At 36.9% G+C, this 15,490-nt stretch overlaps 1 protein-coding gene across 1 annotated transcript in view; it reads left to right on the top strand.

Moving 5' to 3' along the window:
- Scn11a (sodium voltage-gated channel alpha subunit 11) overlaps positions 1-15,490 on the top strand; it is an 85,048-nt gene that overhangs the window by 35,975 nt on the left and 33,583 nt on the right. The window contains exons 14-16 of the mRNA XM_048794999.1: positions 3,131-3,301; positions 12,224-12,592; positions 14,153-14,584. Of these exons, the coding sequence (XP_048650956.1) occupies positions 3,131-3,301; positions 12,224-12,592; positions 14,153-14,584 (972 nt within the window). The remainder of the gene's footprint in view (positions 1-3,130; positions 3,302-12,223; positions 12,593-14,152; positions 14,585-15,490) is intronic.

Genomic DNA, 15,490 nt, shown 5'->3' on the forward strand with positions numbered 1-15,490 from the left:
ATGATTCTATACCTAGCAGACCCAAAAGGCTCTACAAAGAAACTATTAGAGCTAATAAATGAATTCAGCAAAGTGGCAGGATATAAAATCAACACGCATAAATCAAAGGCATTCCTGTATATCAGCGACAAATCCTCTGAAATGGAAATGAGGACAACCACTCCATTCACAATATCTTCAAAAAAAATAAAATACTTGGGAATCAACCTAACAAAAGAGGTGAAAGACTTATACAATGAAAACTACAGAACCCTAAAGAGAGAAATAGAAGAAGATCTTAGAAGATGGAAAAATATACCCTGTTCATGGATAGGCAGAACTAACATCATCAAAATGGCGATATTACCAAAAGTTCTCTGTAGGTTTAATGCAATGCCAATCAAAATCCCAACGGCATTTCTTGTAGAAATAGAGAAAGCAATCATGAAATTCATATGGAAAAATAAAAGACCCAGAATAGCAAAAACAATGCTAAGCAGGAAGTGTGAATCAGGTGGTATAGCGATACCAGACTTCAAACTATACTACAGAGCAATAGTAACAAAAACAGCGTGGTACTGGTACCAAAACAGGCAGGTGGACCAATGGTACTTTTCCAATTTTAAAAAGCAGTACATGGTTAAAAAAAATAAAGGAAAATATAAATAAGGGGAATACAAAGAAGAAACTCAATATCCATGGTCTTATCAGCAAAGATGATCGTATTGGCACTGCAAAACATTTCCAGGAAATATGATTATGTGTGTATGTATGCATGCATTTATGTTTGTTGATTTTATTTTCTTTCTCAGATTTCCCACTGATAGGGATTCTAAGTGTTGAGGTTAAGCTGCCTTTTCCAGTTGGAAACCAGCTAGCTGATTAAGTGACATTCTTCTTTACTCTCTTCAGAAGCAGAAGGAGCCCCAAGAACATCATTGTTTTCCAAATACACACTCAGTAGCTACACCCCAGCTCTTAAAAATAGACAGGAAATATGTAGAACTGTCCACATAGCTTCTGTTTCCCTTCCATGTGCCCCACATTCCCTAGACGTGCAATACAAAGATGGCAGCCACCTCATCTGTTGCCCTCAATGTGGTGCTGGTGGTTGGGAGAAATTTTGAGTCTTGATGTTCAATAAACACATTCAGACCTCCCCCCTCCAATGGATGGATCAGGATTATGCTAGTCTGTGGAATTCTATGGCATTGGACTCTCCTTGTTTGGGGATTGTTCCTATCAGAGAATACATTAAGCTCCCAAGATGCCATAAATAGAAATTGGATTAGCTTGACAAATTCAACGGACCGAAAGCATCTTGGGATGTTGTAGAGTTACACATCTAAAGTCTAAGGAGACAAGAGGAAGAGGGAGAGTCACAGGGGGCATGGGGCAGTCCATAACCATCCAGGACAGGTGCTGGCATTGAGAAGGGGTATACAGCAGAGTTTAAAGGGGAAATAGGGAAATAAACTTGAATATTCTTGGCCCCCCACCCCTGGATTATTTTTCTGTATATTCTGGTTATATTTATTTATTTATTTTTAACTTGGGTCATGGGTTTCATAATAATAAATCATTGCATTATTTATAAAAACAGACAATCTGCTATTTTTAATAAGGAGATTTAATTATTTTTATGGCAACTTGTTTTAATTAAGAATGTGAAATCAAAATTTTAAAGACTTTATGTAGCATTTATTTTAAATAATACTGGAATCTCAACCAGTTTTAGACTTTTCCAACCTGAAAGGCAGTTTTAAACTATCTCCCTGTATTTACGGGGTTTTCATCCAGAAATGCAGTAGAGAGTCCTTATTACTGATAATGTTTCCAAAGAGTTTAATACTTTTAATATTACTTTATTATTTTCATACTTTTGTTTTATTTCCAATTTATGTTTATTAGAATGTGTGTGTATATATGTGTTTGTATGTGTGAGAGAGATAATGTGCTATTTGCTATGAAGAAATGGTTTGCTTTATCTTATGCACAGATTGGGAGATATATTTAGTTTTAATTTGGCTACTGCTTAGTCAACATTTTACATACTTCTTAAGCTTGTATTTGTTTAGTTATCAGAGACAAAGACAAAACAATTTATTTTTGCTTATGAAACACACATGGCATTTTTTATAACTCTTAGCCCTCCTTTTAATTCTCTGATATTTTGTTGTGAGATGAAAAGCCCTGCAGTCCCAGTGAGTTTTGAAGGTTTTATTTTGATTCACTAATCCTTTCAACTATAACCATGTTTAGACATATTTTTCATAATAATAAATCATTACATTATTTATAAAAACAATCTACTACTTTTAATAAGGAGATTTAATTACTTATGGTTTTTTATGGCAAATTGTTTTAATTAAGAATGTAAAAATCAAAATTTTAAAGACTTATGAAGCATTTATTTTAAATAATACTGGATTCTCAACCAGTTTATTACATATATTGGGTTGCTCAAAGACATTTTTTGTATGCCTGATGGTGTTTTCTAATTCTCTGCTCTGGGCCACTCTAAAAAAACAAAAACAATTTTTTTTTAATATCAAGATGTTGTGATTGAATGGTTAGGTGAACTCTTCCTAGACTCGTTTATGTAGGCTATTTATCCTGAGTGTTTGGAGCAGCTGTTCACCCTGTCTTACCCTGCCCCTTCTAATTTGGGAGTTTTTAATTGGTAAGGATAATGCAGAGGAGGAATTGCCTGACATTTTCTTTTTTTTTTTTTAAGAGGAATTTTTTCTTAACCTTTATTTTATTTTATGTGGTGCCGAGGATTGAACCCAGTGCCTCACTCATCTCCCTCATGCTAGGCGAGTGCTCTACCGCTGAGCCACAACCCCAGCCCAAGAATTGCCTGACATTTTCTACCACCCAGCTAACAGCCAAGGATCTAGTTTCACCTGATTTTTTCAACACAATAGGAAATAACATTCATTTTCCATCCTGATGTCTGTGAGCTTGATAACACCATGGACAATGACTGAGAAGAGCAAAGGTACCACAATAAGGGGTTCTGTTGATTGGACTTCAGAGTACATGGTATCAATCACAAGAGTACTTTTTATTTCTTTGTAACCTCTGTAATTCCAGGGAACCATTCTTAAAAGTGTGTCTTTTCTCATTCTTCTTGGTCTCACTACAGGTTTTCAGTGGCATTTTTATAGCAGAAATGTGCCTAAAAATCATCGCACTTGATCCATACCACTACTTTCGCCAAGGCTGGAACATTTTTGATAGCATCGTAGCTCTCCTGAGTGTTGCAGAAGTCCTCTGTGAAGAGTCAAAGTGGTCATTCTTGCGTTCCTTCAGAGTGGTAAGGCACTTTCTTATTTCACTGCATCCCACTTAGTCATCCATACTGAAGAGTCTTGAGTAAGTTCAATGACTAACTTGGACTAAAATTTAATTCATCTTAACTTTAACCCTAGAACATAATTTGTACTCCTCCTGACACTCAAAATTGTAATAGCCTTGGAAATCTCGGGGAGTCTTCTCTCGAATGAACCCCTATTCCGTCCCCTTACCAAGATGACCTTTAGGTGATTAGATTAAAAAATGTGTTTCCCATGGTCAGGACTCTGTTTCTTGCATTTTTGCACAACCCCGGCAATACTCTGTTTCTCTCATTGTGGACTCATCAATGGGGTGAAGACTATGGAGCCCATGAGAGGGATGCGTGCTGCCCCCAGGTGCTGTCTCAGAACGCATCAGCCCATTTTCTCTATCTGTTTGCCAGCTGATGGTCACTTATATGTTTATCTGGCTTTTGTGACTAGTGCTGCTATGAAAATGGGAGCACAGACGTCACTTCAATAAACTGGTTTCATTTCCTGATATACTGGATATATACCCAGTAGTGGGATTGCTGGATCATATGGTAGTTCTTTTTATACTTTAAAGATTAGTGCTCTATCTGATGTGTGAGGGGTAAAGATTTGCTCCCAGGATGTAGGCTCTCTGATTCCAAATTTTTGTTAAATATACCTTTCTCAGGCTGGTGACAGAGCACATGAACAAGGCTCTGGGTTGAATCCCCAGCATGCGCGCGCACACACACTCACACACACATGTCTTTTCTCTCTATAAATGTTAGAGTGTGTTTTTTTTTGTTGTTTAGTTTTTATACATAAATAATTCATAGTAAACTTCAAACATTATTTCTACCACCTTTTCCAAGTCTCCAAACTCATCTTATATTCATAATTTCTCTGCCCCCATGGCAAACCAAATCTTTATCATTGTTGGCTAAATTTACAATGTTCTATGCTTATATATTTATTTAACAATACAACACTNTTTTTTTTTTTTTTTTTTTTTTTAGTAGTCTCTATACTGTTTTCCATAGTGAGTGTATGAGTTCATATTCCCACCAATAATATGCAAGTGTTCCCTTTTCTCCACCTACTCACCAGCACTTGTTATCTTTTGCCTCTTGGAAAATGTTACCAAGCTTGATCCCAAAGGCTGGGGCTTTTTTCTCTCTTGGAATCATAGAACCAATAACAAGAATGAGCACCCACAAGCAGTGGAGGAGACTTGTGTTCTTGACTAAGAATAGAAGTGGGAGAGAACTTGCAAACCAACTTCCTGCTTCTTTGGGGTTGGTAGGTTTTAGATAAAGGATTTTGAAAAAAAGAGGGAAGGGATAGGTGAATAAAGTCCAATTCATGCATTTTCTGGTAATGGACAGAGATTTTCAGGAAATTTGGGCTCCAACCCCCTTTTTGCCCATTTTATGATTCTTTCTGGTTGTTATCAGGGCCATTGCCAATTGTCATGGTGCTGGGGGGGGGAGGTGTCATTCAGTGTGAAGATGGGGCCACTCTGGTTAGCTCTCTTGGATCCGTCTGGTTTCAGCCAGCTCAACTAACTATCTTCAGTCTTCATTGATAAGCAAGATTAGGGTCCAGTAAAAATTAGCTGGACTACCCAGGTGGTACAAAATTAGGGCAGAGTAACAATGATAGCTATGCTAGCAAGAGTGAGGTGGAAGCTCATTGTGGTTTTGATTTCATTTTCCTGATGATTAGTGATGCCGAGCCTTTTTTTGTTGTTGTTGGCCACTGTATGTCTACTTTTGAGAAGTGTCTATTTTGATCTTTTAAATTAGATGATTTTTTTTACTATTGAGTTTGTATATCTTTTCTTCTTCTTTTTGTGTTAATTTTTTAAAAAATTTATGTCTAACAGCGGAATGCATTACAATTCATATTACACATGTAGAGCACAAATTTTCATATCTCTCGTTGAGTACGAAGTGTATTCATACCAATTCGTGTCTTCATACATGTACTTTGGATAATAATGTCCATCACATTCCACCATTATTTCTAACCCCATGCCCCCTCCCTTCCCCTCCCACCCCTCTGCCTTATCTAGAGTTTGTCTGTTCCTCTCATGCTCCCTCTTCCTACCCTACTATGAATTAGCCTCCTTATAGCAGAGAAAACATTTGGCATTTGGTTTTGGGGGATTAGCAAACTTCACTTAGCATTATCTCCTCCAACTCCATCCATTTACCTGTAAATGCCATGATTTTATTCACTTTTATTGCTGAGTAATATTCCATTGTGTATAAATGCCATATTTTTTTTTATCCATTCATCTACTGAAGAATATCTAGGTTGGTTCCTCAATTTAGTTATTGTGAATTGTGCTGCTATAAACATTGATATGGCTGTGTCCCTGTATGCTGTTCTTAAGTCCTTCGGATATAGATGGAGGAGAGGGATAGCTAGGTCAAATGGTGGTTCCAGTCCTGGTTTTCCAAGGAATCTCCATACTGAGTTCCATATTGGCTGCACCAATTTGCAATCCCACCAGCAGTGTATGAGTGTGCCTTTTCCCCTCATCCTCGACAACACTTATTGTTGTTTGTATTCATAATAGCTGCCATTCTGACTGGAGTGAGATGAAATTTTCGAGTAGTTTTGATTTGTATTTCTTTAATTGTTAGAGATGTTGAACATTTTTTCATATATTTGCTGATTGATTGTATATCATATTCTGAGAAGTGTCTATTAAGGTCCTTGGCCATTTATTGATTGGGTTATTTGTTGTTGTTATATTTGGTGTTTAGCTTTTTCAGTTCTTTTTATACTTTAAAGATTAGTGCTCCATCTAATGTTCGAGGGGTAAAAATTTGCTCCCAAGATGTAGGCTCTCTATTCACCCTCATAGATTGTTTCTTTTGCTGAGAAAAAACTTTTTAGTTTGAATCCATCCCATTATTGATTCTTGAGTTTAATTTTTGCACCAAAGGAGTCTTATTAAGGAATTTGGGGCCTAATCTCACATGATGATTAGGGCCTACTTTTTCTTCAATTAGACGCCGGGTCTCTGGTTTTATTCCAAGGTCCTTGATCCATTTGGAGTTGAATTTTGTGCATGGTGAGAAATAGGGGTCTAATTTCATTTTGTTGCATATGGATTTCCAGTTTTCCCAGCACCATTTGTTAAAGAGGCTATCTTTTCTCCAATGCATGTTTTTGGAGCCTTTTTCTAATATAAGATAATTGTAATTTTGTGGATTAGCCTCTGTGTCCTCTATTCTGTACCATTGGTCTACCGGTCTGTTTTGGTGCCAATACTATGCTGTTTTGTTACTATTGCTTTTTAGTATAGTTTAAGGTCTGTATAGTGATGCCACCTGCTTCACTCTTTTTAGCTATTCTGGGTCTCTTATTTTTCCAGATGAATTTCATCACTGCTTTTTCTATTTCTATGAGGAATGCCATTGAGATTTTGATCAGAATTGCATTAAATCTGTATAGTGCTTTTGGTAGTATGGTAATTTTGATAATATTAATTCTGCCTATCCAAGAGCATGGTAGATCTTTCTATCTTCTAAGGTATTATTTGATTTCTTTCTTTAGGGTTCTGTAGTTTTCATTATATATATCTTTTACCTCTTTTGTTGATTTCCAAGTATTTTATTTTTTTAAGGCTATTGTAAATGGGGTAGTTTTCCTCATTTCCCTTTCTGAGGACTTGTCACTGATATAAAATGCTTTTGATTTATGGGTGTTGATTTTATATCCTGCTACTTTGCTGAATTTATTTAATAGTTCTAGAAGTTTTCTGGTGGAATTTTTTTGGGTCTTCTAGGTATAGAATCATATCATCAGCGAATAGTGATAATTGATGTTCTTCTTTTCCTATGTGTATCCCTTTAATTTATTTGGTCTGTCTAATTGCTCTGGCCAGTGTTTCAAGAACCATGTTAAATAGAAGTGGTGAAAGAGGGCATCCTTGTCTTGTTCCAGTTTTTAGAGGGAATGCCTTTAATTTTTCTTCACTTAGAATGATGTTGGCCTGGGGCTTAGCATAGATAGCCTTTATGATGTTGAGATATGTTCCTATTATTCCTAGTTTTTCTAGTGTTTTGAACATGAAGGAGTGCTGTATTTTGCAAATGCTTTTTCTGCATCTATTGAGTTGATTATATGATCTTTTCTTTAAGTCTATTGATGTGGTGAATTACATTCATTGATTTCCATATGTTGAACCAACCTTGTATCGCTGGGATGAACCCCACTTGATTGTGGTGTACTATCTTTTTGATATGTTTTTGTATTTGATTTGCCAGAATTTTATTGAGGATTTTTGCAATCTATGTTCATTAGAGAGATTGGTCTGGAGTTTTCTTTCTTTGATGTGTTTTTGCCTAGTTTTGGAATTAGAGTGATATTGGCCTCATAGAATGAGTTTGGAAGTGCTCCCTCTTTTTCTATTTCCTGAAGTAAATTGGAGAGTATTGATAGTAGTTCTTTTTTTCTTTAAAGGTCTTTTAGAAATTGCCTGTGTATCCATTCAGTCCTAGGTTTTTCTTAGTTGGTGGGCTTCTGATGGCGTCTTCTATTTCATTGCTTGAAATTGACCTGTTTCAATTGTGTATATCATCCTGATTCAATTTGGGCAAATCATTTGACTTTAAAAATTTGTTGATGCCTTTGATATTTTCTATTTTATTGGAGTGTAAGTTTTCAAGACAATTTCTAATTATCTTCTGTATTTCTGTAGTGTATGTTGTGATATTTCCTTTTTTTATCATGTATGTTAGTAATTTTAGTTTTCTCTCTCCTTCTCTTCATTAGCATGGCTAAGGGTCTGTCAATTTTACTTATTTTTTTCAAAGAACAAACTTTTTGTTCTGTCAATTTTTTCCGTTGTTTCTTTTGTTTTAATTTCATTGATTTCAGCTCTGATTTTAATTATTTCCTGTCTTCTACTGCATTTGTTGGTTTATTCTTCTTTTTCTAGGGCTTTGAGATATAACGTTAGGTCATTTATTTGTTGATTTTTTCTTCTTTTAAGGAATGAACTCCATGCAATGAACGTTCCTCTTAGAACTGCCTTCATAGTGTCCCAGAGATTTTCATATGTTTTATCTGTGTTCTCATTCACCTCTAAAATTTTTTTAATCTTCTCCTTGATGTCTTTTGTAACCCATTGTTCATTCATTAGCATATGCAGTTTCCAGGTGTTGGAGTAACTTTATTTCTTATTTTATTATTGATTTCTAATTTTATTCCACTATGATCTGATAGAATGCAGGGTAGTATCTCTACTTTTTTTGTATTTGCTAAGAGTTGCTTTGTGGCATAATTGTCTATTTTAGAGAAGGATCCATGTTCTACTGAGAAGAAAGTGTACTTGCTTGTTGAAGTGTGAAATAATCTATATATGTCAGTTAAGTCTAAGGTATTGATTGTATTATTGAGTTCTATTGTTTCTTTGTTCAGCTTTTATTTGGAAGATCTATCCAGTGGTGAAAGAGGTGTGTTAAAGTCACCCAAAATTATTGTGTTCTGGTCTATTTGACTCTTGAACTTGAGAAGAGTTTGTTGGATGTAGATGCTCCATTGTTTGGGACATATATATTTATAATTGTCAGGTTTTTTTGGTGTATGGTTCCCTTTAGCAGTATGTAGTGTCCTTCTTTATCCCTTTTGATTAACTTTAGCTTGATTTCTACTTTATTGATATGAGGATGGAAACCCCTGCTTGCTTCTGCAGTCCATAAGAGTGGTATGATTTTTCCCAACACTTCACTTTCAGTCTGTGGATGTCTTTTCCTATGAGATGAGTCTCTTGGAGGCAGAATATTGTTAGTTTTTTTTTTTGTTTTAAATCCAATCTGCTAGTCTATGTCTTTTGACTAGTGAGCTTAGGCCATTAATAACATTCAGGGTTATTATTGAGACATGATTTGTATTTGCAGCCATTTGTGTTTATTTTGATATTTAATGTGACTTAGTTTCTCCTCTGATTAGGTTTTCCTTTAGCGTAATACCTCCCTCTGCTGATTTTCATCCTTGTTTTTCATTTCCCCTTTGTGAACTTTTTTGCTGAGGATGTTCTGTAATGCAGGTTTCCTAGTTGTAAATTCTTTTAACTTTTATTTATCATGGAAGGTTTTTATTTAATCATCAAATCTAAAGCTTAGTTTTGCTGGATATAAGATTCTTGGTTGGCATTCATTTTCTTTCAGAGCTTGGTACATGCTTTTCCTGGATCTCCTGGCTTTGAGGGTCTGCTGAGATAGAATCGGTCTCCCCCTATATGTGATCTGATTCCTCTCTCTTGTGGCTTTTAAGATTCTATCCTTATTCTGTATGTTAGACATTTTCATTATAATGTGCCTTAGTGTAGATCTGTTGTAATTTTGAACATGTGGTGTCCTGCAAGCCTCTTGTATTTGGTTTTCCAATTTATTCTTCATGCTTAGGAAAATCTCTGATATTATCTCATTGAAGAGATTGTGCATTCCTTTGGTTTGAAACTCTGTGCCTTCCTCTATCCCAATAACTCTCAGATTTGGTCTTTTGATGCTATCCCATAATTTTTAGATGTTCTTTTCATGGTTTCTTTCTATCTTCACTGTGTGATCAACTTTATTTTCCAGATTGTATACTTTCTCTTCATTATCTGATGTTCTTTCTTCCAAGTAATTCAGTCTGTTGATTATGCTTTCTATTGAGATTTTATTTGGTTTACTGTATCCTTCATTTCAAGGATTTCTGACTGTTTTTTTTTTCAGAGTCTCTATCTCTTTCTTGAAGTAATCTTTTGCTTCCTGTATTTGCTCTCTTATCTCTTTGTTGGAGTGATCAATTTTTGCCTATATTTGCTCATTTAGGTCATTCTTTAATTCACAGATCATTTTAATTATGAACCTTCTGAACTCCTTCTCTGACATGTCATCAACTTCTCTGACATGTCATCAACTTTAACTAAGTCACGTTAAATATCAAAATAAACACAAATGGATGCGAATACGAATCATGTCTCAATAATAACTCTGAATATTAATGGCCTAAGCTCACCAGTCGAAAGACATAGACTAGCAGATTGGATTTAAAAACAACAACAACAACAATATTCTGCCTCCAAGAGACTCATCTCATAGGAAAGACATCCACAGACTGTTATTGTAGTATCCTAATTTGTTTTGGGCACTTTCCTCCCTTGTTTTTCATGTTGTCTATGTGTCTTCCTTTCTTGCAGTTTGGATCCTGGACCTGGATCCCGCGCAAGTTGGTAAGGGCAGATCTGGTCTGGACCTGAGCTCCTGCGGTAGGGTCAAAAGGGGTGGTCCCATGCCAGAGGCTGGGCTCTGGCAGGTGTCTGCTGGTGGCAGGATGAATCTCAGGCCTACTGTGAGCCTGGGTCCCTGTGCAGGCTTGTGTAGGCTGATCTGGGCTGGGCCTGCCCTCCCATGGTATTCTCCTGTTATCTTGTTAGATGTATAGCTTGCAAATATTTCCCCCTATTCTGTAGGTTGTCTCTTCACTCTGTTGATTGTTTTCTTCGCTGTGCAAAAACTTTTTAGTTTGATGTAATCCTTTTGTTTTTTTCTTTTGTTTCCTATGCTTTGGAGGTCTTGTCCAAAAAATCCTTGCCCAATCCAATGTCCTAAAGTGTTTCCATGTTTGTTTGTTTGTTTTTTTTTCTGGTATTTTCATAGTTTCAGATCTTACACTTAAGTCTTTAATCCAGTTTGGGTTGATGTTTGCATATGATGAGAGATATTCACCTAGCTTCATTCTTCTGCCTATAGGTATCCAATTTTTCCCTATAGCATTTATTGAAAAGATTGTCCTTCAATTTGTGTTTTTAGCAGATTTGTCAAAGACCATTTGGCCATAAATGCATGGATTTACTTCTAGGTTCTCTATTTCATTGGTCTGCTTTTATGCCAACACTTTGTTCTTTTGATTGCTCTTCACTGTGTATTTTGAAATCAGGTAGTATAATGCTTCTTGCTTTGTTCTTTTTGCTCAGGATTGCCTTAACTCTTTTGAGTCTTTTGAGGTTTCATGCAAATTTTAGAATTATTCTTTCCAGTTCTGCAAAGAATATCATTGGTATTCTAATAGAGATTGCATTGAATTTCTAGATCATTTTAGGTAGTATAGACATTTTAACAATATCAATTCTTCCAGTCCATGAACACAGGTTGACTTTCCATTTTTTGTATCCTCTTCAATTCCTCTTATCAACATTTTAATAATTTACATGGTATAAATCTTTTAACACCTTGGTTAAATTTATTCCTAGGTATTTTACTTATTTTTTGCAGCTACTGTAAATTGGATTGTTTCTTGAATTTTTTTTAAAAGATAATTTCCTATTGGTATTTAGAATCTCTACTAAGTTTTGTACATTGATTTTGTATACTGTAACTTTTGTTCACTATTTCAAATAATTTTTTTTTTTGGTAGAGTGTTCTTAGATGTGCTTTTCTGTAGATACAATCATGTCATCTGCAAACGGTGACAGTTTGACTACCTCCTTTCCAATTTGGATGTCCTTTATTTCTTTCCTTTGCCTGACTGCTCTGGCTAGTGCTTCTAGTACTACATGGAGAGTGGACATCCTTGTCTCAGGTATACGAAACAGGTAATGAGCTGGAATTGGCCCAGGGGCCTGAGTTTGCTGACATCTGGGTATGTTAGAATTCAAAAACATTCATTTTATATAATAAAATTTGTATGCTCAATTGTCATTCTAAACCTAAAATCTTTATCATTAAAGAAAATTAGAATGAATATTTCTATTTTTAAATGACAAAGGGACAGGAAGTTGGTGACCATGTTCAGGATAAATTTTTGACTTTGAAATGAGTTTCAAAGTCATCAGTGTTGTGATTTAGGAATATGTCGTTTGCTTTACAGATGAGCAGATGGAGTTTGTTCTTAACTGGATTTTCTTCCTTTTTTTTTTTTAACAGCTGAGGGTCTTCAAGTTAGCCAAATCCTGGCCAACTTTAAATACACTAATTAAGATAATTGGCCACTCTGTTGGAGCTCTTGGACATCTGACTGTGGTCCTGGCCATCGTGATCTTTATTTTCTCGGTAGTTGGCGTGCAGCTTTTTGGCTCTAAATTCTGTCGCCAAAAGAGTGCACACCTCTGTTCTGCCTCTGAAGACCCGTGTTTGCGGCGCTGGCACATGGGAGATTTTTACCACTCCTTCCTGGTGGTATTCCGCATCCTCTGTGGGGAATGGATCGAAAACATGTGGGCATGTATGCAAGAAGTTAACAAACCGATGTGCATTATTGTCTTTGTCTTGATATTGATAATAGGAAAGCTTGTGGTGAGTCTCAGATATTATTTTTCAAAAAGGGGGTGGGGTGGGGAAAGTGGATATCTCTCAAATGTATTAGATCCTTTGACAACACTCTGCTCATGATAATCATAATTCTAAATAGAATACCAAGTACATCTTTAAAATCTTTCGAATTCGTTTTGAAGAAAGTAGAATAAGCATGAAACAATCATCCTTGACAAAGGGCCCATGTTGACTGATGTTCCAATACCTCCTGTATTCCAGGTGATTATTCTAAGTCAGTCATATTCTCTTTGCCAGTTATTGGCTGAGTTAAGCGTTTGTGACTTCATTAGGTCTGTAAGAAGTAAAGAGATGTCCACAGGGGATATGTGGGAAAGATTTCTTGATATTACAAGTATATATGAGGGGACAAAAAATTGGTCTCTTTGCTTCTTATGGGCCTTTTTCTGACTGTAACTTCTACAGACACTGTAAACTTCATGAGATTATGAGATCATGTAAGAACCTCGAACAAAGGAAGGTAGAACCGAGCGCTGAGGAAGGTGGAGTGAAAAGCGAACAAATCCACCTTCATGTCAGAATTGGTCCCTAATCTATTTTCAAACTTCTTGTTGTGCTTATTATGTAAGCTGGCTTGAGACCATTCTGGGAAGCTGAAAGCACTGATGTTTATGGAGAGGCTAGTTAGGCACACATTGGTAAAGGTATGAAGAGACAGAAGATTCACAAAAATCCTTGAGTGCACATTCTCCAGAATCCCGTTGAAGCTATCATACAAATATGATGATCTACACAAGATCTCTTTATCCCAAGTGCCTGATAAATGATGTTCATAGACAGTAATGATTCAGAAGTTCAGAAGAGCAGGATATCACCAATGGAAATGGGGAGAGAGCATCAAGAAAGGCTTTGAAGAAATATGGTACCTGAGAAGTCCACTTAAAAGGCAAGAGGACATACAGAGGAGAACTTGAACTGGAAGGTATATAAGTGTAAGCAAAAGCCAAGTAGGTAGATGTCCACTGATCTAAATTTAAAGTGATATATGCTTCAAAGGAATAGTTGCAGATTTGGTCCAGACCTCATCCCTAATACCTCACTGAGGGATGAACAGGGTCTAAAGAGACTGTAAAAAAAATACATCATCTCCCAAATTGTGTGAATAGTAGAGAAAGTCACAGAGGTTTGGGATACCGGATCCTTATTCCAGTGGGCAATTCCAGCAAAAATCCAAGCTTGTGGTTCAACTGACCCCTAAGTTCCATGTACCTTCTATTTTGCCACATGATGATTACCTCATCTCCTTTACCCTGGCCAGGGTTTGCACACACTTGTTGCTTATATGTAGATTAGCTGGATTTGGCTCTTTGCATCCCTTAACTTCAAGTTCTCTTTTGTTTTATCATCTCCATGCCTTCCTCCATCTTTATTTTATAGATGAACTTTGTTGGGAGAGAGCAGGACCCAGAACTCTCATTTGACTCTTTAAGTCTTGGGGGAAATGTTGTTCTGGAAATTCACTGTACCTTTGCATTTGCTAAAATTTCCATTCTCCTTATCCACCCCACCCCACCCCCGCCCCAGGTGCTCAACCTCTTCATTGCTTTATTGCTCAATTCCTTCAGCAATGAAGAGAGATATGGAATCTCAGAAGGAGAGGCCAGGAAAACCAAGGTGCAGTTAGCCCTGGATCGGTTCCGCCGTGCTTTTTCTTTTGTGATTCACACGCTTGAACATTTCTGTTGCAAGCGATGCAAGAGGCATAACTTACCAAAGCTAAAAGAGATGACAGCAGACTCTGATGCAGAGAGCAAGGACATTATTCCTCTGGCTGCAGATATGAAAAGGGGGTCAGAAGCCCAGGAGGAATTTGGTGTACTAAACTCTGCACAAAAGACTTTCAGCCTTGGGTATGATAGGAGTTGGCTGGCCCCACTTGCAGAGGAAGAGAATGATGTTGAATATTCTGATAAAGATGATGCATCATCCATCACGCACTCAGAGGCTGAAAGACAGGTATGACTGAATTTTTACAAAGCTAGAATTACCACGAAACTCTTGTTGTGGTAACTGTTCTGAGGACCATGAAGGAATAATAAGAGTATAAAATGTAGTGCTGCTCTTTTGGACCCCTGTGCACATCCTAGGGCAGATTTCAGTCAGAGTCCTCCCCAGGTGGCACGACAGGAGGTGTCAGAAGAGTTCAGAGGGGAGCGATATCAGAATGGGCTGGAACAACAGCAAGAAAGTGCCTTTGGTTAAACCTGGTAAGAATGTAGCACTAGTATTGCCCCAAAAGTGAGGGAAGAAAGGGTGGAAAGTGAAGTAAATAATAATGATAAAAGAGACAGTTATGGGACCAAACATGGTCTTCCAAGGGACCAGGCTTGTGCAGAGTGGTGGGAGATGAGGGCTTTTGGTGGGCCTTGGTCTATTCAGCTGCTGTAACAAAGTGTCACAGACTAGGGGGCTTCTAAACAACAGACATTCATTTCTCACAGTTCTGGAGGCTGGGAAATCCAACTTTGAGGGGCCAGGAGATTCAGGTCTGGTGAGGGTCAGTGTCCTGATTCATAAATGGCACCTTCTTACTGTGCCCTCTCATTGGTGACCCATAGGCACCAGGGTGCAAACAAGCTCCTGTGGACCTTTTAAAAATAAGGGCACTAATCCCAGATTCCATAACTTGGCTATTCACAATAGCCAAGATAAACATTGCTATAAAGGTATCTCGACAGTATGATGACTTTGATTCCTTCAAATATATACTGAGGAATGGTGTAGCTGAATCATATGGTAGTTCCACTTTTAGAATTTTGGGAGAACTTCAATAATTATTTCCATAGCATCTCCATTAATTTACATCTCACCAACAAAATAGAAGATTTTCTCCCCTGTATCCTCTTCTAACATTTGTTATTT

This window comes from Marmota marmota, unplaced genomic scaffold (assembly GCF_001458135.2).
Source record: "Marmota marmota marmota unplaced genomic scaffold, marMar, whole genome shotgun sequence".
Taxonomy (NCBI): domain Eukaryota; kingdom Metazoa; phylum Chordata; class Mammalia; order Rodentia; family Sciuridae; genus Marmota; species Marmota marmota.